The following is a 26626-nucleotide window of genomic DNA, read 5'->3' as shown; positions in this document are numbered from 1 at the left end:
TGGGCTCTCCTTCAAACTCATTGAACTAGTGCATAATCCAGGCATCCAGTTCAACCCCCAGCTGTACTTCCTTCCACATATCTGACAAAGATCACCTTCTTTCACTTTTGCCACATTGCCCACCTCTGACTGTAACTTACCCCAAATGCAGCCAAAACCCCTGTGCATGAGTTTGTCACCTCCTGCCTGGATTACTCAAATGCACTCCTTGCCGATCTCCACAGCTCCACTGTTCAAAAAATCCAGCTCATTCAGAACTCTGCTGCCTGCAAACTTAGTTGGACCAATCTCTGTACCCACATCTCACCAATTCTGGCCAAGCTCCACTGGCTCCCCATCACCAAATGAATTGACTTCAAGATCTTCACACTTGTGTTTAAATCCGTTCATTCCCTGGCACCTCCCTACCTCTCCGACCTCCTCACTCACCAATCCACCAACTGGCGCCTCCGCTCGACTGTCACCAGCCTCCTGCTTGTTCCTCGCATCCTCTGTTCCACCATTGGAGGTCACGCTTTCAGCCACTTTGAGAGCTACATTGAACGGAGAGCACTATATAAGTGCAAGTTGTTGTCTTTGTTCTTATTCCGATATTGTTTGAATCTTGGACACTCGAGTGGATGGGTGTGAGTTTTCCCTTCCTGGAGAAGTGAATGACGTGCTCACTCTCAAGCCAACTTGAACAGCTGAAGTTTTAGCTTTACTTCTTTATATCATGGGTCTTTATTTCAGGGAGATTAGTGCATATCAACATTTCCTCACCCATCTAATGATTGTTTTGATCACATTTACCTTGGTCATTTGGACTCTAATTGACAACACAGGATTTTGAGGTAGCAATTAATTTGTGACACAACAAACTACAGCTGCAATATGTTATCAATATAATTACTATATCGTTAATCTATTATTAATATACACTGTTATATTAATACAAATGTTAACATAGATTATTGTATTGTTAATATCAATTTTTATATTGTTAATATCAATTACAGTATATTCTGTGAAGCGCTTTGAGACATCTCAATGATGTATTAAGGCACTATATCAAATAGAAGGATTATTATCATTATAACAATAACAAATTCACCACTTCATTCTTAGCCAACTTAACTCTTCATATAACAATTCACAGCACATTGACGTTTTCTCATACCATTTTATTGAATGTTATATCAGGTATCCCGTAACATCTGTTAAGCTTAGCTCGAAGTTCTGCAACTCAGCTCAATTTAATTAAAACAATATTTTACAAACAAGATTGTACAAAACTAATCTTGACACCTAATAACAAGCATAAGCAATGTTCCCTGAATCAAAACAACATTTATAATCAAGATTGTAATCCCCAGGTCAACTCAGCCCCAGCTAAGATAAGCATAAGCATTTTAATAATTGACTTCTGATCACAACACTTTCAAGCTATCCGGGGGGGGGAGGAGTGGTATTAGCTGTTAACCTCCAGGAGACCCGAAACACAGAGTCTGGGGTCCCCAAACCTTGGCTCTTTCCATCCCGTGCCTAATAATTCCATCCTCCAGAATTAGGTGCACAGGGTGCATCCCTCTGGGGAGAGAGTACACATTCCATTCCAAACATGGGAATTCCCAATGCATAGGTGGCATACATGGAACTCTCAGTCTGGTATGAATACTCTTAAGCACAGTGATGGGTTTCCACACCTGTCAGACACTTGGCTGACCCCTGCCCCTCCCCCAAAATATCCAATTTAATCTTGCCTCATAATTTTATTTTAGATATCCAGAATATTCTTGCTTTTTCTGTATCGTCTCATGAATAATAATATCCTTTTTTGCTTTAGATGCTAAAACTGCAAAGTGTACTGTGAACAGGTAGATTGTTGCCAACCAGTGTCTTATACAAAAATACTACCATTCTCTTTGAGTAGTGCTGTACACCACTAATCATTTAACCAAGCAGCTATTTAAGTCTTTCCTGCACCTTTATAACTGCAACCAATTGCATTTGTAAACACATTTTTTTCTTCAATAAATAAATAAATGAGATGAAGGTAAAACGTGTTGGGAAATGAATTTCCCTGATTTTTGAGCAATGATGGCACTCAAACCCGGACAAAAATGTTGCCAGATGCCACCTTGATTTCTTGTTCAGCGATGTCACAGTTTTGGAAGTGGGAGTGTCTTTCAGGTGCTGTTTTATAGGAGATTGGTTTAATAAGCTGTTCTCCTGGAAATCATCATTAATTGCTACCTTACAACAAGCAAAGCTGTAATTAAAGCTTCTTAAACAACCTTAAATGACAAGCCAAAGCAGTGTTTGTAATCCATGTAAACTGCATGATTGTTGTTTGTAAATGCCATTCTTGGCCTCGTCGCCACCAACAGCGGCCGTTTTCCAGCCACTTTGTCCTGAAACTATGGAACTCTGCCTCAATTACTCCACTTTTCCCATCTTCAGTTCACACTGAAGGCACTTCAACCTATTAGATCACATCCTGCCGGAATATCCACAATATTGTCTTCTGAGTCCAGCAACCGGTACCAAAGGATAGAGACTGTATATGTGGGTTCAAAGTGGGTTCAAACCGCAGCTCAGGATTTAAGCTTAGATTGTCACCTAGCACTTCAGGGTTTGTTAGATGCGAGCTGGTTTATTGGAGGTGGATTCTTTCAGATGAGATATTGAACAATGTCCTATCTACATGCTCAGGATGTTTACAACAACAACTAACAAATCTGTGATAAGTTTAGCAATCCATGACACTATTCAAGAAGAATAGTGTACTGGCCAACAGTCCTCAATGAATCATATGCCTCATTGTGGGACATTGCTGTGCACAAATTGTCCGCTGCATTTGCGTAAATTATGTAGTCACTACACATGCCAGCAATTGCTCTTGAAGTGCTTTGAGATAGTTCAATGTTATGTTTGTTATATCAAATGCAAAGAAATGATCATAATAATAATTAGTCATTGTTCATTTTACTTTTTTTGCAATTGGTTGCCCCGTTTCTCCCACAAAATATACAATCAATTCACTTTACAGTATATTCTGTGAAGTGCTTTTAAGACATCTCAAAGACATTATAACTTATAAGGTGCTATATCAAATGCAAGTATTATTATTGTTATTACATTTGATATTGATCAGTAAATACATAAAAATACCAGAAAAGGTGGGATTGAAAAGATTCAATACTAAAACATTTACAGAGCTGCGTAAAGTTACCTTAGCTGTACATTTTATGCACATATGATAAACACCAGTTATTCCACAGCAAATGAAACTGATACGTGCTCTCAATCTAATTTTAAATAGAAATAGCACAGTCAGCTAAGTGAAGAAAGATGTCAGTAAGATCACTTAGTGTGAGATATGAAATAAGCAACTATAATAAATGATAGCAACAAGTGGTTCTGAGAACGATATAAAATCTGCTCCAATAAGTTGTGACTGTCTCACAGTGTATATATTAGTGTCAGTCTGGCTCCAGCCTCTGATTGTGGGTTCAATACCCCTGTCAGACCTCACATTGCCTAGGCTGACACTCCAATGCAGTGCTGAGGTGTACTCCATTTTTGCATTTTTTAACTTTTCGATGCGATGCTGATCCAAGGTCCCATCTGCTATTTGGTAAATGTTAATGATAATAATGTAGTGTAGAGTAGCACCTTTCACCTTGGGAGGACATTCCAAAGCACTTCACAGGATTTACTGTGAAATGGAGTGACTGTATTTGTAGGCAAATACAGTAGCCCAATTGCATACAGCCATATCCCACAAACAGCCACAAAACAAATGACCAATTTTACTTGGGGATTGTTGGCCAGGACAATGGAGAAACTTCTTTTTCTTTTCGTGAAGTGCCATGGGATCATTAACGTCCAATTGAACAGGCAGACTGGGCCTCAATTTAATCTCTCATCCAAAGATCCATGGTACTATTCGAAAAGAGAAGGGAGTATATCTTGGTGTCCTGGTCAGCAATCTCCCAGATAAAACTGGTTATTCACTTCATGCTTATTTGTGAGACAATTTAGCTGCTGCATTTGCCTACAAAATACACAGTCATTGTAATTTACAGTAAATCCCATGAAGCACTTTGAGACTTCCTTCTCACATGAAAGGTGCTGTATTGAACCTTTATTATTATATCTTAACTGAGAAAATAACAGTAAGTTGTTATCACAATCGTTTCCAATATTGTTATATTCCAATATTCTTATTATTATCCATTAACTCATTTTTCTTCAAAAAAGCATTTTTGTTACTAAAACTGTATAACAAGGAAGGTGGACTTAGACCACAATAAGGCATTCTGCATGGCAATGTGTCTTTATTTCCTAATACAGAACAGCCTGAACTTTGGAAGTACTGGTAACCATCCCTAACACAAAAACTCCTGAACTATCTCTTTCTTCAGTATTCCTTTAAAGCTATGCCTTCTAGCTGCTGAATTACTATATACTCTACTGTGGAGTCCTATAGCTTATTGGTTAGAGCACTTGGCTCGCAAGTGAGGGGACCTGGGTTTGGTTCCCAGGCAAGGCGAAAAATTAGGCAAGTTATCTTACTTCACAGGCCACTGTTTACCTAGTAGTAAGTAGGAACCTGGTTGTTAGGCAATTTGTGGATCACTTTTCCGGGGGTAATAATCCCTTCAAAAAATTATTAAATTAAAAAATGTGGTCACTCAATCCATGACTGTTTGTGGGACACTGCTGTGTGCAATTGACTTCTTCATTTTATCCACAAAATACACAATCAATTCACCTTACAATGTATCTGTGAAACGCCTTGAGGCCTCTCAATGACATGATAAGGCATTATATCAAATGGAAGAATTATTATTACCAGAGTTTCCAATTACAGAAAATTGCACTAATTTTACACTAGAATTTGCATATTTACACAATGATGGTGCATAATGATTTGTAATTATTTGCATTTCATATTTTTGTACAAAATAGTGAAAACTAGAATGTTAAAACCAGCCCAACAAATTACATTTATAATGTTCTGACAAAGATTTACAAAAAAGATTTACAAAGAATATACAGCATAGAAACAGGGCACTTTGCTCATCTAGTCCATGTCGGTATTTGTACTTCACATGACTCTCCAGGACTCTCCACCCATTCCTTACTCCCTCCCATATCCTTCTATTCCCTTCTCTCTCGGGTGAATGTTCAGCTTCCTATGGAATACATCTATACTATCTGATTCAATAATAATAATATCCTTGCATTTAATATTTCGCCTTATCACCTCATTGGGACGTCTCAAAGCACTTCACGGAATATACTCAAATAAATCTCAAATCAATTCAACCACCACTTCAGGCAGCGAGTTCTATAATCTCACTACCCCTCTACGTGAAGCGGTTCCTTCCAAATTCCCCTTTAGATCCCCTAGTCACTATCTTATATCTTCTTGTTGTAAGGAAGTCAACATTTAGATTAGTTTGAATGGCTCCAAGGAATACTTTTCAAAGAAGTGCTATTGTAACATTAGTACAACAACTTTGCAAGGAAATACATTTTGAAGAAGGCTTTCTGAACCATTACGTGAATACCTTCTAAGATGTCATGGAGTAAATTCATCAGATATCAAGTTGTTACACCTTCTGTCCATCACTCACTGAAGAATTCATTTGTAATAGTCTCATTTTACAGGGCAATTGGACATTGCATTCTTGCCTTTTATATTACATTGTTTGAAATCTAATCTGTGTTATTTTCTCCCGGCTTGCTTGTGTATTGTGAATCTTAAGCAAACCATTTCCCTCTTATCCCTGTTTACCACTCCTTTTTTGTTTCACTGATATGAAATTCATGATTCACTGGCTGCAACAGAATTTGCATTTAAAGCAACAAATCCACCAATATCGCTTATTACTTTTTATACCATAATTTAATAGTTGGATCATTTTGCTGTTTTGAATGCCTCCCAAGAAGCTGTCCACATGCTTATAGTATACATTCATACTTTATACATGATAATAATCACAAAAATCCTTAGATTTGGTACAGTGTCTTGCAGAGGATATCTCAAATTGCTTCACACGATACAGTGTAGTGCAGTGACTGTGTATACTGAGCAAGGCTGTGAATTCAGAAACAAACAGCTCTGTATAGGCCAATCAAAAAAAAGGAATTAAATGTCAAACCAAGCTTTTTAAGTATTTGATTTAAATAATTGTATCCAGTTTTTTTTGCTTTCCTCCATCCCCATCTTCAGGCCGACCCTGAAGACCTTCCTCTTCGATCGTACTTACAGTCACCCACCACAATCCCTGGATCAGAGTCAGGCTATGCCACTCTCAAGCCCTCTGAAATGCTACCCTGTGTGAGGGGTGCTATGTAAATGCAAATTGTTGTTGTTGTTGCTGTAGTTTTCAAAAATCGCAAAACTGAATTTATTACATGCATTGAAACATTTATTTGTCAAATTCAAGGTTAAATTTTTGACCAGAAAATTGCGAAAAAGGTGAAACAATCGAAAAAAAGCTGCACATTTTGTCTTTTATGCTTTGATTTGGGACATTCGCTGAGGCAAATACCTCATAGCAACAATTATTTTGCTCCTAACGACTAGAATTTTATTGGAAGGGTATATGATTTTATCTGAGGGCTAGGGTTTTAAACAAGCAAATATTTGTTTTAATACTGTACATGGTGCTTATTGCTGTTCATGTAGGAACGTAAGAATTGCTAGACCAAAAAAGATCAAGATCCATTTTCTACCATCCTGGTATTCTTATACCTTTCAGTGGCCTTTAACACATAGGTGGTTTATCCATATAACTACTGTATTAAGTTAGTCAGATATTGTATACATTTCACAAAATCATATTGACTCTGATCAGATGATGCTTTTCCAAGTGCTCAGTTACTCTGTCCCTAATATGGATTCTAGTAATCTTCCACTCAGTGGCCTATGGTTACTTGACATACCCCTTCCTCCCTTCTTCAACGGTGTGTCAAATTTCTTATCCTCTAATCATCCAGTATTATTAGCAACAAAAAGTTACATTTATATAGCACCCCTCATGCAGGCTCAAGTCCCAGAGCGCTTAACTACCAATTCAGCTACAAATACATCATCACTACACTTTATAGAAAACCTTATGAAACGCTTTGACATGTGTTGATATGATTAGGCACCATATCAAATATAAGATTATCATCATACACTCCTGCATCCAGAACATTGTCAAAATACTAATATTAATAAATCTCCAATACAATAACAACAACTTATTTATATAGCCCCCTTCATGCTGGACGGTGTCTCAGAGCTCTTTATCCATAATCATTGCCTATGGATAAAGTTTGCATTATTTTAAGTGGGCATATAGCTAATTAACACCGACAGAACTAAGTGGCAGTGGATCTCAGGTCTATACAGCCTGATCAATAAAATGTTAATGTTTGGCTGGGAATTACATCTCCTCCCTGTTGGGTTTCCCAATAGTGCAAAATTCATTAACAAATACAAAAAGCTGAAAGCTGACATGAGTACATGGTAACTTTACTATCAAGTATACTGTGAAGGATTTTTTATTTTATAATTTTAACAGAGCCTACAATCTACTAAGAGGAAAATTTGATTTCATCCTATTCATTTTTCCTGCAGTGGGATCTCGTTTGTGAGAATAATTGGAAAGGTCCATTTTCCTCCTCAGTGTTTTTCATGGGCATGCTGACTGGTTCATTCTTTTCCGGACATCTTTCTGACAGGTACAACTGCTTTCAGTAACAAATCACTGAAATTAACTTGCCATATACTGCTTATCTGCAGATATTAATTTTACATATAGAATTATATAGAATGTACAGCATTGAAACTAACCATTCAACTAATCTGTGCCGGTGTTTATACTCCACATCCTAATCCCACTTCCTAGCCTACCCATCCTCCCCCCCACCCCCATAACCCTCTATTTCCCTCCCATCTTATGTTGGCATCAAGTTTTCTTTTAAATTCATTGATGCTTCTGTTTCAACCACAGTTCTGGCAGTGAGTTTTACATTCTCACCACATTCTGTCAAGAAATTCCTCCTAAACTCTTTACTTCTGCTAGTGGGTATTTTATATTGATGCTCCATTTTAATAGACTTGCTAACAAGTCAAAACAATCCTTTCTGGTTCACTTTATTCAAACTCCTTTCATAATTATAGACACGTCCAGCAGGTTCCCTGTCAAGCATCACATTTCCAGAGAAAACACCTTAACCTGCCCAACCTGTCCTGGTTGTTTAATCGGAAAACAAAACAGAAGTGACTGGGAACACTCAGCAGGTCAGGCAGCATCTATGGAGAAAGGAAAATGAGTCAAAGTTTCGGATCCACGACCCTTCGTCAGAATTCAGTTCTCCATAGATGCTGCCTGACCTGCTGAGTGTTCCCACTGACTTCTGTTTTTTGTTTTCAAATTTCCAGCAGCTGCAGGATTTTGCATTCTGATTGTTTAATCCTCTGATTCCTGGTAGCATTCTAGTAAATCTATGCTGCATTCTCTCCATTACCACAATACTCTTTTTGTAGTCTGGTGATCAGAAAAGTACATTAGTAAATTCTTAAATACTTATTTTTTCCCTGTACTAATTACCATTTCTGTTGGAACTGAGCTCACAGTGCTATTTCGGCCTCCAGGAACATTACATTCAACAAACATTTGTGTCAGCCTGACTCAGTAGGTAGCACTCTCGCCTCTGAGTCAGAAAGTTGTGGGTTCAAGTTCCATGTCAGTACTCATATAGTCTATGTTGACATGCCAATGCTTCAGATGGGATGATAAACTAAGGTTTGTCAGTCTATTCAGGTGGATGCTAAATATTCTGTGGAATTATTTGAAAAGAGAAGGGAGTTTTCCGGTGTCCTGGCCAACAATCCCTGAAATAAAGTTAGTCATTCACTTTATTGGATATTTGTAGGAAATTGCTACATTCAAATTGGCTGCCATGTTGCCCACAAAAACACACAGTCACACCACTTTACAGTATATCCTGTGAAGCGTTTTGGAATGTCCTCCTGATGTGAAAAGCAAAGGTATGGATTACCATTTTTCTTATATTCGTTCTTCCAGGGTCTTATAACTTCACTACTCATTTCAGGATAATTAGCCTTTTCTGCCCAATTATAACCAGAGATAGTTTGCATTTTTGTTACATAATATTTTTGACATGCTGGTTGATTAGAATGATTAGAATTTTAGCTTTAACCAATCATCGATCGTTCGCTTAATATGGCACAGTTTAACTTTACTCAACACTAACACTGAAGATGGGCCTTAATTCTGTACTCTGAAATTAGAATGGTTGTCCTTTCATTATATGCAAGCAAGACTTTATTTTCTTATATCCTGAAAGTAAACCTTCTGACCCTAAGAATGCTCTCTGCCAAAACTGTATTGGAGTGTTTACGCAATAGTCAAACCTCAATTAATACATAAGAACATAAGAACATGCTGGACAAAAGAAGACCAAGGTCCATTCTGTTTGCCTTCCCCCATCCTGGCAGTCACATACACATGTCATTTCCTGAACTATATACTGTATCTCAATATATTATTTCACTCTGTTTTCAAGAGTATCTTTATTAAAAGGTTACCCAAATCAACAGACACTTATTTCTGGGACAGAAAAATATAGATTTTGCTTTTTGTCATCATATCATGGCCTGACAATAAATATCAAACAAACAATTTTTAAAAATCATGCCAGCCATTAATATCAGGCAGAAGCTAAAGAAACAGCTCACTTGGTTGTTTGTGCTACCACCTACAGAATTACAAGGAACGTACAGTATGGAAACAGGCTATTCGGCCCAACCAGTCCATGTCGATGTTCATGCTCCACACGGGTCTTCACCCATTCACTCCTTACTCTCTCCAATATGCTTCTATTCCCCGCTAGTTCCATTCTAGCTTCACATTGAACATTAATAAAATTGCAGATTGGCCTAGCTGACAGCCAGAAAGACAGACAGATTGACCGCCATCAATCTTCCCTCTCTCTTAATTGTGTATCCTCTGCATCTCTACCATATTCCCTATCTAGAAATATCTAGAGATCAAAATCGAATAAAATAAAATAAATTTAAATTTGAGCTTTCTTAAGCATGCATTGTGTTGCTTTATTACACCAACAAAAATGACCACTAAATAGGATCAACACCTTATTTATTTTGAAATGAGCATTTTTTGGGGGTTGTAATTTTCAGCCCCTATAGTAGCTTCTAATTTATCTTTTTTTAAATATTTATATTCTTGGGTTTATCTGCCAAAGAGGGGTGGAATTTGTGCTCTGTGCAGTGAAAAATTAAGTCACGTCATTTTAACTAACGATATTTAGTGTATGTACTAATACATGGGGTACAGACTGCACAAGGTTGTTTTCAAAAAGACACATCATTCATGACATTTGCTGTTTGAAGACTTAAAACAAATGAGGAAAATAAGGCATCACCTGAAAAATATGCTGTTACTTTATATTTACCCATTTTCTTTTTAAGGTATGGAAGAAAATTCATTCTGTTTGCATCAATTACAGTGCAGACAGTCTTTGGACTTATTGAGATGGCTTCTCAGAGCTGGGAGATGTTCTGTGTATTCTACTTTGTAATTGGATTCGGACTAATATCGATTTACGTAACTGCTTTTGTTTTAGGTACGTTTTCTAATGTTAATGAAGAAATTACGCTTTAACCCTGTATCCAACGGTGATTTTAATTTATTCTCACCATTTTGGACCTCTATTTCTCCTTTTTCTGTGGTCGCCTCTGATTGCCTGTCTACCGTGATTTATTCCCCCGCACTGCTATTTACTGATCAAAACTATAATTTTATAAAAAAAAGTGAAGTGATTTTTCCTACCACCTATTATTCCTGTAGACATTTATCTGGTAAGATATCTCATTTTTATCACTGTCCTATGCACTTCATTGAAATCGCCTTTGAATTCTCCCTAGTTTTTCCATTAGCAACATCAACAAGACACATCTCCAAATCTCATACTTCAGCTAACTTGGTAAATTGCTTTTCAATGATTTACTAAAGTGAGAGTCTTAAATTAACATCTGCTGTGCTTCCATTACCTAAAAAATAGCTGACCACGCTCTACAGTGGTCGATAACTCTTTTGCTGACATTTCTCTGTGTAATATGCAAAACTCTTACAACAGTGTAAAATAATCATTCCTCTCAGTTCCAGCAGTTGACACAACAGTGTATATATAGCAGTTCACCTACAAATAGACAATCGTCACATTTCACCCCCTTATAAATCCTGAGAAACATTTTGAAATGTTTTGTTGATGTAATTAAGTGTTACATCAAATGCAAGGTTCTTATTATATACCGTAGTTTAATTATTATTTTTGCTCAACAGGAACAGAACTCCTTGGGAAATCTATGAGACTTGCTTTTGGAACAGTTGGTATCCCCATGTTCTTTTCCGTGGGTTATATTTTTCTGCCTCTTTTTGCATATTTTATCCGAGATTGGCGTACGTTGTTGCTAGCCATGTCTCTCCCAGGATTTCTGTATGTGCCTCTGTGGTGGTGAGTTTTCTTTTCATTAATCAGCTGTTTATTAATGAATGTTATTAAAGTCAATACATGACAGGTTTTTCAGGGTTCACATCAAATAAAATTATTTAGTGCATTTCAATGTAAGACTTCTAAAAATTATGTTGGTTATTTTGTAGGCTTTTGAAATAATGGGGTGTAACCTTGTTGTTTCATTCATAATGCAGCTGATGTATCAACAACAACAGCAGCAATTTGCAATTGTATTGTACCTTTCACATTGGGAAAATTTCTCAAGGCACTTTGCAAAGATTGAGTGGGGAGGGATTTAAGAGTGGGGGAGGGGGAATTTGGCTAAAGGCACAGTCAAATTATTCAGGCAGAGCAAAGGGAGTAGCTGGAGAAATAGGAACACAGAAGATTGTAGAGATAAGAGTAGGACAAGGCAGTGCTTCCAAGTTCCCCATGACCTTCAGCCACAATGTCTCTAACTTCTCGAACCACCGGCCTCAATCCCATCCCTTCAACCCCACCGTTATATAATAATATAGCGCTTCAAGACTATAACATGTAGTCATGTAGCTCAGTGGTTAGAGCACTCGCTTTGCAAGCGAGAGACCTGGGTTTAATTCCCGGCAGAGTGAAACCTTGGGCAAGTTTCCTTACTCCACACACCTGATAATAATCCCTGAAGAAAAACAATAATAAATTGGTCATTTAAGTCCATGACTGTTTGTGGGACAATGCTGTGCGCAATTGGCTGCCACGTTTTGCCCACAAAATGTGCAGTAAATTCACTTTAAAGTCTATTCTGTGATATTCTCGTTAATTTAATGCTTTGAGACATCTAGAAGACATGAAAAGCGCTATACCAAATGCAAGCATTATTATTATTATCCTACTTGTTTGTACGCTGCTAAATAAATGCAAGTTGCTGTAAGCATTATTGGAAGGATATTTTTCTCTTCTTCCTCTTAGACTGAAAGTCTCTTTAAAGAATTATTTTGTGGTATTCTGGTTAATTTAACTTTACATCTGTCTGATATTGGCAGGTTTATACCCGAGTCTCCCAGGTGGCTGCACTCTCAAGGCCGAGTGGAAGAAGCAGAAGCCATATTTAAAGCTGCCGCCAAACAAAATGGCATTACACACGTTGGGGTCATATTTACAAGAAGAGAATGTACTGTAGATATGGTAATCTGAAGTACTGCCTAAACATAGAAATTTCAACACAGAAGGACGTCATCATGCTCTTGCCAATACCTATATTCCTAAATCACCCTTTTATTGATTAACGTTTCTACGCAGCTCTTCATGTCCCTTAACAATGTGCTGCTCAGGTGTTTAGTTCTATAGGGTGGAGTCCTGTAGCTTAGTGGTTAGAGCACTTGCCTCTAAGTGAGAGGACATGCGTTCGATTCCTGGGCAGGACAAAATGTATCCTTACCAGTTCTAGCCAGGCTCCACTGAGTCCCTATCACCAAATGGATCAATTTCAAGATCCTCACACTTGTTTTCAAATCTGTTCATGCCCTGGCACCTTCTTACATCTCTGACCTGCTTAACCCCCAACCCACTACCCACTGCCTCTGTTTGACTGGCTCCGGCCTTCTGCGTGTCCCTTGTGCCTACTGTTCCACAATTGGTCAGCACACTTTCATGTCCCGAAACTCTGGAACACTCTTCCTCTATCCCTCCATCTTCCTTCCGCATCTTAAAGATCTTCCTCTTTCACCGTCCTATGGTCACCTCCCCCTCCCCCCGGTTCGACGTTGTGCTCCACCACTGTCATGCACTCTGGGATGCTACCCTGCGTGAGGGACGCTATATAAATGCAAGATGTTGTTGTAACTTGTTGTTGCTCCACACGCCTCTGTTTACGTAGCAATAAGTCGGAACCCAGTTGTTAGAAGAACTAGATTTCTTCAGTTGAACATTAACAAGTCCAAAGCCCTCCTGATTGGCTCCCGTCAGCGCCTCTTCACCTCAGGCGCTGACAGCATCACCATCCAAGGATTCACAATCCACCTTACTAAGCCAGTCCGGAACTTTGGCTTCTTTTTTGACCCTCAACTATCCTTTCTACCCCACATCTATGCCATGACCCAATCTGCCTTCCCTACCTATGAAACATTGCCCGCCTCTGCCACTGTCTCACACCGCAGGCCGCCAAACCCTCATACACACATTCATAACATCCAGGCTTGACTATGCAAACTCACTGCTTGTCGGCCTCCCCAACTCCTCCCTCAATAGGCAGCAGATCAACCAGAATGCAGTCGGTGTCCTCTCCCGCACGAAGCTCTGTGACCCTATCATCCCCATCTTCGCCTAACTTCACTGGCTTCCCATCACTCAAAGGATACAGTTCAAGATCCTGATCTTCACCTTCAAAGCCCTCCATGGCCTTACTCCCCATTACCTCTGTGACCTCCTAACCTTTACCAACCTGCCCGCTCCCTCTGCTCAGCAGGCTCAGGCCTGCTTCACATCCCCCATGTCACCAGCCCCACCATTGGCAGACGGGCCTTCTGCCACTATGCCCCCAAGCTCTGGAACTCCATCTTCCTTTACCTCCTTCGAGACCCATTTCAAGACCCTCCTCTTTAACTGTGCCTTCAATTGCCCCCCCTTCCCCCCTCTGGCTTCCACCCTTCCCGATCCCGACTTCCAGCTCAGGTCCAAAGCACTAATTGTCCAGCGCCTTGGGACATTCTCCTAATGTGAAAGACTCTATACAAATGTCTATACAAATCTATACACATGTCTATACAAATCTATACAAATCCCTATATACAAGTGTATATAAGATTTATTATAATGATAATAATACTTTTTTGGGCAGAGCAGCTTTCACATCGGGGGACGTCCCAAAGTGTTTCACAGGATAAACTGTGAAGGTGGGCAGCCTATTTGTGCATAGCAATACTCTGTAAACAGGTGTGAAATGAATGATGAATTTTATTTGGGGAAATGTTGACCACAACAACAGGAGAAACTGCTTACTTTTGGAATAGTGCAATGGGATCTTTAGCATCCATCTGAACAGGCAGACAGGACCTTGGTTTAATGTCTCATCCAACGGACAGCACCTACAACAACGCAGCACATTGAATATAATAATGCACTCAGAAATTAGAACCTTATAAAGGAATTCAGGATTCAAATTACAAAATCTGCTGCTCTTCTTGCTATCCTATTAATGTTTCTGGAACTAATAATAATCATAATCCATATTTACCACTAAATTTAAATTGACAACTCATCTCATTGTTCATCTAATGGGCTTTCCTGACCTAGACACTCCCTATATGAACCCCTCCAATTGGGTTCCCGCGCTGACCATAACAACAACAACAACAACAACAAATTACACTTGTATAGCATCCTTCATGTTGAAAAGACCTACCAGTGGGCTGGACAGTCAGGGGTTTTGGACCCGGGCTGGGAGTTGGGGTCAGGAGGTGACCGAAAGCACGGTCAAAGAGGAAAGTCTTCAGACGGGACTTGAAGGAGGCAACAACAACAAAATTATATTTATAGAGCGCCTTTCACATTGGAAGGACATCTCAAGAGAGGGGGTGTAGCCGAGGGATTGTGGGATGGAGTTCATGTGGGGATGTGGGGGCAGAGATGTTGAATGCCCGACCACCAATGGTGGGGCGAGAAATGCGGACGACCTGGGGCAGGTCAGTGTTCGCCGAGCAGAGGGAGTGGACAGGCTGATATGGGGTTAGGAGGTCTCTGAGTTAGGGGGAGCAAGACCGTGAAGGGCTTTGAAGATGAGAATGAGGATTGGTAACTCGATTCTCTGAGGGATTGGGAGCCAGTGAAGCTGGACAAGTGTGGGGGTGATTGTTTTGCGAAACCTGATGCCTGATGACAAGCTGCAGAATTCTGAATAATCTGCAGCTTGTGGAGGGAAGAGTTGGGAAGTCCAGTGAGCAGACAGTTGGTTTATTCAAGCTGGGACATGATGAAAGTGTGGATAAGTGTTTCGGTGGCCTGCGGTGAGAGGCAGTGGTGGAGGCAAGCAATATTGCAGAAGTGAAGAAGGTGGAGCGGGTCACGGCACAGAAACAGCCCTGGTAAAAGTAACAAATGCAATTTCGTCCATCTGTAACCAGGGTTCCCTCTGTCTCCTGGTCCTTCTTGATCTCTCTGCTGCATTTGACACTGTTGACCACTCTATCCTCCTCCAACACCTCCCTCTTACCTGAACCTTCATGGGTCTGTCCTTGACTGGTTCAGATCCTACCTTTCACACTGTCTCCACTTTGTCTCTACAAATCACTTCTCCTCCAGCCATCTCGTACAGTGTTCCTCAGGGCTCCTTGCTTGGTCCTCTCTTCAATATCTACATGCTCTCTCGTGGTGATATCATCCACAGACAAGGGATCAACTTCCACATGAATATGGATGACACCCAACTCTATCTCTCTGTCTCCACTCTTGGCTCCAGGACCACTGCTGTCCTGACAGAATGTCTGTCAGATATCAAGTCCTGGATGAAAGCTAAGTTTCTACAGTTGAACGTCAACAAGACTGAGGGCCTCCTGATTGGCTCCCATCAGCGCCTCCACACCACAGTCACTGACAGCATCACCATCCATGGATGCACACTCCACCTCGCTGAGCCAGTCTGGGAACCTTGCTGTCGTGTTTGACCCTCAAATATCCTTTCTACCCCATCTCCGCAACATTGCCCGGCTTCGGCACTGCTTCTCTCTTCAGGCCACCAAAACCCTCATCCACGTATTTATCACATCTAGGCTCAACTACAACAACAACAACAACAACAACAAGATTCCATTTATAGAGCGCCTTTCACGTCAGGAGGACGTCCCAAGGCGCTGCACAGTTGGGTCATGACCCGAGCAGGGGGGAAATGCTCAGGGTGAGGGGAGGGAAGGGAGGGAGAGAGGATGGGGGGAAATGGTCAGGGTGAGGGGAGGGAAGGGAGGGAGCGAGGAGGAGGAAGAGAGTCGAGAGGGGAGCTGAAGGCACGGTCAAAGAGCAACTCCCTGCTTGTTGGCCTTCCCAATTCTTCCCTCCACAAGATGCAGATCATCCAGAACACTTCAGCTCATGTCCTCTCCTGTGCCAAACTCCATGACCCTATCACCCCCACACTCGACTACCTCCACTAGCTTCCCTTCCCTCATACAATAGAATTCAAAACCCTCGTCCTCGCCTTCAAGGCCCTCCACAGCCTTGCCCCTTTCTACCTCTGTGACCTGCTAACCCCACATCAAGCTAGCTGCTCTCTCCACCCATCAGGCTCTGCCCTGCTCCAGTTCCACTGCCCAATCCACCCCACCATCGGTGGTTGGACCTTCAGCCTCTTCACCACAACCATTGGAACTCCATCCCCCAGTCCCTTCACCTTGCTACCTCCTTTGCCTCCTTCAAGGCACATCTCAAAACCCTCCTCTTCGACCTTGCCCTCTTCAAAGGGCTATACAATGTAATTTGTTTGTTTCTATTTCACTGTAGTTTCTAATGAATTCTATTTTGTAAAGTGCTTTGAAATATTTATTTCAGCCTGAAAGGTGCTGTATGTGTAAGCATTATTTGATCAAATTGCTTTTCATACTTTCCAGCTCCATAATCCTAGGATTAGTGATCAAGATGTGCTCACCTACTTGGATTTGTTCAGAACATCCAATATAAGAAACATCACAATCCTATTCTTCTTTATATGGTGAGTGAGGGTTTATTTATCAAGATTTTAATGAAAAATTCTAAAAATTAAAATCTTTATTCAGTTGAGTAAATTTGCAAGAATATTTCTTACTACTTTGAATTCAGGTCATGGAATTGGAAACTTTCTTATCATCTTTTTGCAGGATAGTCACATCGATGACTTACTTTGGATTATCTGTGAATACTTCTAACATGAATGGAAATCCCTACATCAACTGCTTTATCAGTGCAGCTTCTGAAATTGGAGCGTACTTGTTCACTTGGTGGTTGCTGCCCACAGCACTTCGAAGAATTACAACTGCCTCGATGTTGTCACTTGGTGGAACTCTGTTGCTACTGATTCAATTGGTGCCAGCAAGTAAGTAATATCAGGAACAACAAATTACATTTGCATTTCGTGTTTCACATCGGGAGGATGTCCTAAGGTGTTGGACAATCAGGGATTTGGACCCAAGCTGGGGGTTCGGGTCAGGAGGGATGGAGGGCAGGAAGGATAGGAGGGTGACCAAAAGCTCAGTCAAAGAAGAGGTCTTCAGAAGGACCTTGAAGGAAGCATGAGAGGGAGTGAGATGAAGGGACTGTGGGATGAAGTTCCAAAGGGTGGAGGCAGAGAGGCTGAAGGCCTGACTGCTGATGGTGGGGCAGGTCGGAAGGGGGGCATGGAGCAGGCCGGAGCTGCTGAGCAGAGGGGGCAGACCGGTTGATAAGGAGTTAGCAAGTCACAGAAATAGTGTGGAGCAAGGCCATGGAGGGCCTTGAAGACAAGGACAAGGATTTTGAACTCCATCCTCTGGGGGATGGAGAGCCTGCGGAGCCCGGCAATGGTGGGGTGATAGGGTCACGTAGCCTAGTGCGGAAGAGGACACAAGGTGTTCTGGTTGATCTGCAGCTTGTGGATGGAAGCTCCCTGGGCTCTTCCTCAGGCCAAACTCATGCACAACTTAGGTGTCAGGTTTGATCCCCAGCTTTCTTTTCTACCCCACATGCATTCCTTGACCAGGACTGCTTTTATCTACTTCTGTCACATTACCCACCTGGTTCTTACCTCACAACCAAAGCAGCCGAAATCCTTGTCCACACCTTCTTTGCAAACGGCTTCTCCTCCAGCCTTCGCACCATCTCGTGCAGTGTTCCTCAGAGCTCTATCCTCAGTCCCCTCCTCTTCACCCTCTACATGCTCCCCTTTGGTGACATCATCCGCAGACATGGGGTAACTTTCCATATGTATACGGATGACACCCAACTCTATCTCTCTGCCTCCACCTTCAACTCCAGGACTACTGGCATTCTGATTGACTGACTGTCTGACATCAAGTCCTGGAAGAGGGACAACTTTCTCCAACTGAACGTCAGCAAGACCGAGGCCCTACTGATTGGCTCATGCCAGTGCCTCCGCACCTCGGGCACTGTCAGATCCTCCACGGCTGCACACTCAACCTCACTGAGCCAGTCAGGAACCTGGGTGTCTTGTTTGACCCTGAACTGTCCTTTCTTCCCCGCATCCGCACCATGACTGGCACTGCTTACCACCACCTCTGCTACATTGTCAGACTCCACCACTGCCTCACCCCTCAGGCTGCCAAAGCGTCACCCATGCATTCGTCACATCAAGGCTCGATTATGGAAACTCCCTCCTCATCGGCCTTCACAACTCTTCCCTTCACAAGCTGCAGATCATCCAAAACTATGCAGCTCATGTACTCTCACCACCAGGCTCTGTGACCCCATCACTCCCACCCTCGCCTGACTCTACTGGCTCCCCATCCCTCAGAGGATCGAATTCAAGATCCTCGTCCTCAATTTCAAGGCCATCCATGGCCTTGCCCCCTCCTACTCTCTGACCTGCTGACTCCCTACCAATCTGCCTGCTCCCTCCGTTCAGCAGGCTCCGGCCTGCTCCATGTCTCCCGCCTGACCATCGGTGACTGGGCTTTCAGCCTCTTTGCCCCGATACTCCAGACCTCCATCCCATAGTCCCTTCACCTCTCTTCCTCCCTTGTTTCCTTCAAGGACTGTCTGAAGACTCTTCTTCGATCGTGCCTTCAGTCACCCTCCCACCTCTATCCCACACCTCCCCATGCTCAGGTCCTGATCCCTGACTGTCCAGTACCTTGGGACATCCTCCCGATGTGAAAGGCGCTCTATAAATGTTATTTACCAGCTGGACTATACCAATGCCCTCCTCACTGGACTCCCCAGCTCCACCATACCCAAATTTAATTAATCCCAAACTCCATTGCTTGGATACTCATCCATACAAAACTCCATACCCCCATCACACGAGTCCTTGCCAGGCTTCACTGGCTCCCAATTACCAAATGGATCGATTTCAAGAGCCTCTGACGTATTTTCAAATCCTTTCATGTCCTCGTACCTCCCTATTATCCAATCTGCTTACCCCCTATGCCACACCCACTACCTCTGATCAACTGATTTCTGCATCCTGTTTGTCCCTCGTCACTTCCCACCTCCATCTCCGCCTCTCTCAGGGTCAGACTCCGCCACTGTCACGTGTTCCGGATGCTAGCCCGCGTGAAGATCGCTATATAAATGCAAGATTTTGTTGTTGAGTTTGGAAGGGCGACAAGCAGGGAGTTACCGTAGTCGAGCCTGGATAAATATAAATAAATGTGATGAATATGAATAAATATTTTTAGATATTTTGCTGAAGTCTTTTAATGAATACTATTAGTATTGAGGGTAAAATCATAATAGGAGATGACAAGTTTATATATTTATTTATATAGAGTCCCTCAAGTGGATAGCATCTTGGAGCGCTTAACAGTGATGTGATTTGCCGCTGAGCTGGAAAAAGTGGGGAGAAGTCCGAAGGCATAGATAAGGAGAAAATCCTTCAGGGGTGATTTGAAGATGAGCAAAAAGAGGTCTAGATAATTAGTTGGAGAGGACAAGTTTGTAGAGCTATGGGGAAAGAGTGGGAGAGTGGGATTGAATTGATAGCTCTTTTCAAAGAACCAGCACAGACATGATGGGCCGAATGGCCTTCTATGGTGATATATAATTCTATCATTCTATGGTTCTGTGATATGAAGATGGAGGGATTGAGAGAGGCAGTTCCACAGATTCAGGGCTGAGTAGTTGAAAGCATGGTCAGCATTGGCGGAGAGTAGGAGATGAAGGAAGTGCAGAAGATCCAAGCCAACAGAAAAAAACAATAAATCAACAAAGGGATGATTAGTCAATTTAAACAAACGAAGTGGAGTAGGTGTGAACACGTGGAAGAGGTAGGGAGATGTGAGGGCATGAAGAGAGAGCGAGGATCTTGAAATTGATCCGTTATGTAACAGGGAGCCAGTGGAGCCTAGGAAGAACTGGGACAATGGGATGTAGAGTTTGGTATGGGTGAGGTAATAGGCGACAGAGTTTTCAATCAGTTGCACTTTGTCTATAGTGGAGCTGGGAAGACCAGCAAGGAGTGATTGGAAAAATTGAGGCAGGAGGTGACGAAAGCATGAATTAAAGTTTTAGCAGTGTTTGAAGTAAGATAGGGGTGAATGCAAGTGATGTTGTGGAGGTGTAGAAAGGTAGTCCTGGTCAGGGACTGAATGTAGGATAGGAAAGATAACTGGGGATTGAACCTGACACCAAGGATGCTCAGGTTCGGTGAGTCTGAGGGACGGCAGGGAAGGTTAAAGAGTTTAGAACCGCAAGTGAAAAGATACTGACCGTTGCCAAGGAGGATGCCTTTTGTCGTGTTCAGAAAGTTGGTGCTCATGCAAACCTTGATGTCAGACAAACAGAAAATTGATAGGACTGGAACCACGGCAAGGAGGAAAAATAATAGATTTCAGTATAATCTGCATACATGTGGAAGTTGGCCCCATTTCTGTGGATAATATCACCAAGAGAGAGCATGAAAATGAGAAAATGATTGGGTTGAGAATAGAGCCTTGGGGTACATCACAGGTGACTGGGGCAGGAGGAGAAACCAATAGAGGAGAAGAACATTTGTAATAATAATATTAACCCTTGTATTTGATATAACACCTTATATGATGTGAGGGTGTCTCAACGCACATAACAGGAGTTTTTGTATATGTAGTGACTGTATATTTTGTAGTCGAACATTTCTTGCAATGAAGTTTATATTTTTTCATTTGCGTTTCACAGATGTATATGTGATTACCACGGCATTAGCAATGATTGGAAAATTTGCCATTACATCTGCCTTCATTATAATCTATATTTACGCAGCTGAGCTGTATCCAACTGTATTAAGAAACATGGGAGTTGGGGCATGTTCTACGGTATCCAGGATTGGTGCCATAATCTCCCCGTATGTTTTTTATCTTGGTATGTATTGCTAATGCTTTATTTCACAGCTTCTAAAATGTTTGAATAACTATTTTCCAGAAGCTTTGAACTGTATATAATAATAATCCTTGAATTGATTTAGCACCTAATTACATTGTCAAGATATCTCACAGCATTTCACAGAACCTATTGTGAAGTGTAGTGACTATGTATTTATAGGTGAATTTAGCAGCCAATTTGCACACAGCAATGTCCTACAAACACCCAATTTTATCTGGGGGATTATTGTTCAGGGCACCAGGAGAAACTCCTTTCCCTTTTCAAATAATACCATAGATTCTTGATTGTCCACATGAATAGACAAACAGGAACTTTGATTTGGCTTCTCATCTGAAGCATGGCACCTCTGACATTGCAGCCATCCCCCCATTTGAGTGTCAGCCTATCTAGACTTTGAACTGAAAGTGCCAAAGGTGGTCTTGAATCCACTACCTTCAGAATCAGAAAGAAAGAGCTACCAACTAAGCCAGGCTGACATAAAAGGCTATATATACACATCAGATTGTTGTGGGGCCAGAGCAAAGGAAATAACATAGTAATATAAGAACAGGGGTAAGTAATTCAGCTCATTGAGGCAGTTCTGCCATTTTATAAGATCATCACATCTTTTTCCCACCTTTTCTTCATATCTCTTAATGCCTTAATATCCCCATTCTCCAAATATGTATCCAGGTTTATTTCTAGTGATATATGGTATAAAAATCACAAGGTCAAGTGTACATGATGCCTGGTGACATACACAAAGTGGATTGTGGAATGTTGTACTGACTTTCAGATTGATAGTAATGCTGGGGTTTTCTGCTGAATGTATCTGCCTGGGGAGTTTTTTCTGCTTTCATTTGCACCACTGTGGTGTGTTCGCTACCATTATTTAGTGTCAAGTGGGTCCCTCTTTCAGTTTTGAATCTTTTTAGAAAATTTTCCTGACGTGATTTATGGTAAAAATAATAATAATAATCGTTATTATTTTTGCCATATAATTCCTTTCATATTAGATTTGCCATAGTAACATAGGAACAAGAGTAGGCCATTCAGCCCCTTGAGCCTGTTCCGCCATTCTACTATATCATGACTGATCTGTAATTCAACTCCATTTATCCACATTTGCTCCACTTCGAAAGATATACTATAAAATGTGCATTTTGTAGGCAAATGCAGCAGCTAATTTGCACAAAGCAATATCCCACATATGGCTGTAAACTGGTGAGAAACAGGATTAGACAGTTTACAAACAAATTTTACGGAGTTGCCTTCAGTGTAACCAAATAACAATTAGGGGATCTAAAAGAGTTTAGGAGCAACTGCTTCTTGCAGAGGGCAGTGAGTTTGTGGAACTAGCTGCGTGAAGCGATGGTTGGATCATATAGTATTAATGCATTTAAAAGAAAGTTAGATATAAACATGAAAGCCGAGGAATAGAAAGGTAATGGACAGAAGAAAGCGTGTGGAGTATAAACACCGGCATTGACGAGTTGGCCTGAATAGTTTGTTTCTGTGCTGTACATTTTACATAAATCTATGTAATTACAAGATTTTCTTGAATTGGCTTTTCTCTATATTTTTGTAGTATATAAATTGACGTCAATTTATTACATTAAGATTCAAAAGAGCAAATTATTTCAATACACAAATGGTTGTAATGTTGCCTCTGTATTTTTAGGATTGTATAACATAGTACTACCTTTAATGGGTCTCCTAGTTGTGGTCGCTGGAGCTCTCTGTTTAATCCTTCCTGAAACACGTGATCAATCTCTTCCAGAGACTGTTCAGCAGACACAGCCAATTAGATGGTAAGTGTGTTTTGCAGTGAATATGTTTTAATTGGCAGAAAATAAAGCATTGTGATAAAATCCAGAATCTTTTCATTCTTTGAATGGTAAACAATGAAGGTTTTATCAATTGGTATGTTCTTCTAAAGAAACATCCTTTGTGCTCCCTGCACACACCCAACAACCATAATAAAAATATCTGTTCTTATTATTAATAGGAAGGGTATGATTTTTTTATAGTCCGAATTCTCTCAGGACCATTCCAATGTTGATATGGCACAATATTAATAAAACTACCAATTTGATATAATGCTTCATCACGCCATTGAGGTATCTCAAAGAGCTTCAAAAGATATACTATAGAATGTGGTGACTTTTAGGGTTCATCAGCACTTCAAAGTATTTCTCAAAGCACTTCATATATAATTACTGTCAAATGCAGCAACAAATGCCCACAAACAGCAATAAGGTAAACAACAATTTACTTTAATTTACCATATGTTAATTAAATTTACAGTATAATAATTCATAGTACATTCAGTAAAGTGCATTGAGAAGTCACAATGACATGATAAGGCACTATATCAAATGCAACGATTATTATTATTAATTTGGAAACGTGTTAGCCAAGGTTTATCCTTGGAACTCCATCCCACATTCCCTTCGCTTCGCTCCCTCCATTGCTTCCTTCAAGGCGCATCTCAAAACCCTCCTCTTCGACCGAGCCTTCAGCCACCCTCCTACCCTTCCCAATCCCGATCCCTTGCCCGAGTCCAAATCCCTGACTATCTAGTACCTTGGAATGTCCACCCGATGTGAAAGCGTTATATAAATGTAATTTTGTATTGTATTACTCACCTGCGGGTGCTCACTGTTGACGCTTTGTCGAATTGCCCAGTTCCTCTGCGATGACATCCTTCACCTTAAAATAAACAACAACAACAAGATTACATTTGTATAGCGCCTTTCATGTCGGGAGGACGTCCCAAGGCGCTGGACAGAGTACAGCATTTCAGACCCGAGCTGGGGTCGGGGGGGAGGGAGTTGGGGGGTGGGGGGGACGGAAGGGAGAAGAGGGGAAGGGGGCTAGGCGATTGCATAAAGGAAGAGAAAGTCAGATTAAATAATAATAATAATCCTTTAATAATAATCCTTTGGTATAGCATCTCTCACGTCAAGACAATGTCTCAAACTGCTTCACAGAATTTACTGTGGAATGCTTATTTATTTACAGGTGAATGAGGCAGCTCAAATGTGCACAGCGATGTCCCCCAAGGAGTCATGATATAAATGACTAATTTTATTTGGGGGATTGTTGGCCAGGACAATGGGAGAAACTCCCTTCTCAAAAATTTTTTATGAATGCATTGCTTATATTTAATTTTCCTCCTGTTTTTCCAGTTGTTCAGTCTAGAAGAATGGCATCATTTCTGTGGTGAAAAGAAGACACCAATAAGAAGCAATGAATGCACTGGAAGGATGAAGTTATCTGTATATTCATAAAATGTCACAATTTCAACTTGCTACTTATTCAGGAAATAGGAAAATAGTGGAAGACTTAAACTTCCCTCATATTAAATCTACTTCTGTTTAAATTAACATTTTTTTTAAGTGTGTTTCATAATTTACAGTCAGCCTAACAATATGCAATAAAAAAGGAACATAAGAAAAGTCATGGATGAGAAAAGGCTATTCGTTTCACTGAAGCTCAATCTTCTATCATGCCATTTTCTGTTTCAAATCTACTCTTTACTATTACATTTATAGTTTTACGATTTAATCTGAAATAATTTTATCCACCCCATTCTATTTTCTCTTCAAAGCTTATTAAGAAACAAACAAATTAACCTGCATTTTTACGGTGCCTTATCACATCAAAACATCTCTTCCCTGGGAAGTTAGCAGGGAGGAGGCAGGTGGTTGAAAACATGGTCAAAAAGATACGTCTTCAGGTACGTTTTGAAAGCAAGGAAGAAAAGGGTAAGGTGGAGGAATTCTGTAGCTGAAAGCTCAAATTTTGATGAGCAAAGTGGCTGGCCACAGATATACCACTGTATGCAATCACAGCGCTAAGGTGGGGCAAGACCATGCAGGAATTTGAAAATAGGTCATGTATCTCCAACTGAATCCACTAGGCGATGGGGAACCAAGCAAGATTGATGATGATGGGTTCACAGAACTTGGCTCGAAAGAGGACATGGGCTGGATAATTCTGGCTTGTGTAATTGGGTTTGTTACACACCTATTGCAATAAAGTAGTTATCTTTTTGTTATGTCATTAAAATGTTGTCTTCATTATTAAAGATAATTAAACTATGATTCTCAGATTGCTTTAGTTTCTCGCTTTCTCAATTTAATATGTATCCTTATGATGCACACATTCTTTTCCAAGCTAACCAAGCTCTGTGAAATGATCACCCCCTCCTCGCCCAGCTCCACTGGCTCCCCATCCCTCAGAGGATCAAGTTTATAATCCTCATTGTCCACAGTCGTGCTCCTCCCGAGCTCTGCAACCTATTATAACCATAGCAACCAGTCCATTCCCTCCATTTGGCAGGCTGTTCCATGTCCCCCACCCTAGCCGCCCCACCATTGGGGTTTGGGCCTTCAGCTTTTCTGATCCCACCATCTGGAACTCCATTCCCGAATCCCTCCGCCTTGTTCCTTCCCTTGCCTCCTTCAATAATAATAATAAAAATAATCCTTGCATTTGATATAGTGCCTAATCACATCTTTGAGATGTCTCAAAGCACTTTGCAGAATACACTGCAGAGTGAATTGACTGTATATGTTGTGGGCAAACACCAGCCAATTGTTCACAGCAGTGTCCAACAAACAGTCGTGGATTAAGTGAACAAATTATTATTATTATCTTTTAAACGATTATTAACCCCACCAATCGACTAACAACCTAGTCGCAAGATAAACAGAGGGATGTGAAGTAAAAAAACTTGCCCAATATTTCACCCTGCCCAGGAATCAAACCCAGTTCCTCTTACTTGCGAGGCAAGTGCTGTAACCCAGAAAACCCGTCTCAAGATGTTTTTCTTTGACCATGCCTTCGGCCACACTCCCACCTGTACTCCCCCTACCCTCCACCACTCTTAATTCTAACCCCCAGCTCAGGTGCAAATCTTTAACTGTCCAGTGCCTTGGAACGTCCTTCTGACGTGAAAGGCGCTATGTAAATTTAATTTTTTGTTGTTTTTCAACCAATACACAATTATTTATTTGTCAGTAATTCATTTGGCCATTTGGCTGGACAATTGTATAGCCAACAACTCCTTCTGTAATGCTTT

The 26626-nt window shown here is 41.0% G+C and overlaps 1 protein-coding gene across 3 annotated transcripts in view; it reads left to right on the top strand.

Annotated features, from left to right (window-relative positions):
- LOC103187393 (solute carrier family 22 member 4) overlaps positions 1–25646 on the top strand; it is a 31305-nt gene extending 5659 nt beyond the window's left edge. The window contains exons 2-10 of one of the 3 annotated variants that reach the window (XM_042336940.1): positions 7625–7728; positions 10505–10659; positions 11379–11550; positions 12570–12711; positions 17121–17221; positions 17367–17581; positions 21355–21537; positions 23318–23348; positions 24729–25646. In XM_042336940.1, the coding sequence (XP_042192874.1) occupies positions 7625–7728; positions 10505–10659; positions 11379–11550; positions 12570–12711; positions 17121–17221; positions 17367–17581; positions 21355–21537; positions 23318–23348; positions 24729–24741 (1116 nt within the window). In that variant the 3' untranslated portion in view covers positions 24742–25646. Of the gene's footprint in view, positions 1–7624; positions 7729–10504; positions 10660–11378; positions 11551–12569; positions 12712–17120; positions 17222–17366; positions 17582–21354; positions 21538–23218; positions 23349–24728 lie in introns of all 3 variants that reach the window. The other 2 variants (XM_042336938.1, XM_042336942.1) reach the window with 2 other exon arrangements.
- The last annotated feature ends 980 nt before the right edge of the window (positions 25647–26626 follow it).

The sequence above is a fragment of the Callorhinchus milii genome, unplaced genomic scaffold, assembly GCF_018977255.1.
Source record: "Callorhinchus milii isolate IMCB2004 unplaced genomic scaffold, IMCB_Cmil_1.0 Scaffold1, whole genome shotgun sequence".
Lineage (NCBI taxonomy): Eukaryota > Metazoa > Chordata > Chondrichthyes > Chimaeriformes > Callorhinchidae > Callorhinchus > Callorhinchus milii.
The sequence above is the reverse complement of the archived record's forward strand: the minus strand, read 5'-3'. Positions and strand labels throughout refer to the sequence as shown.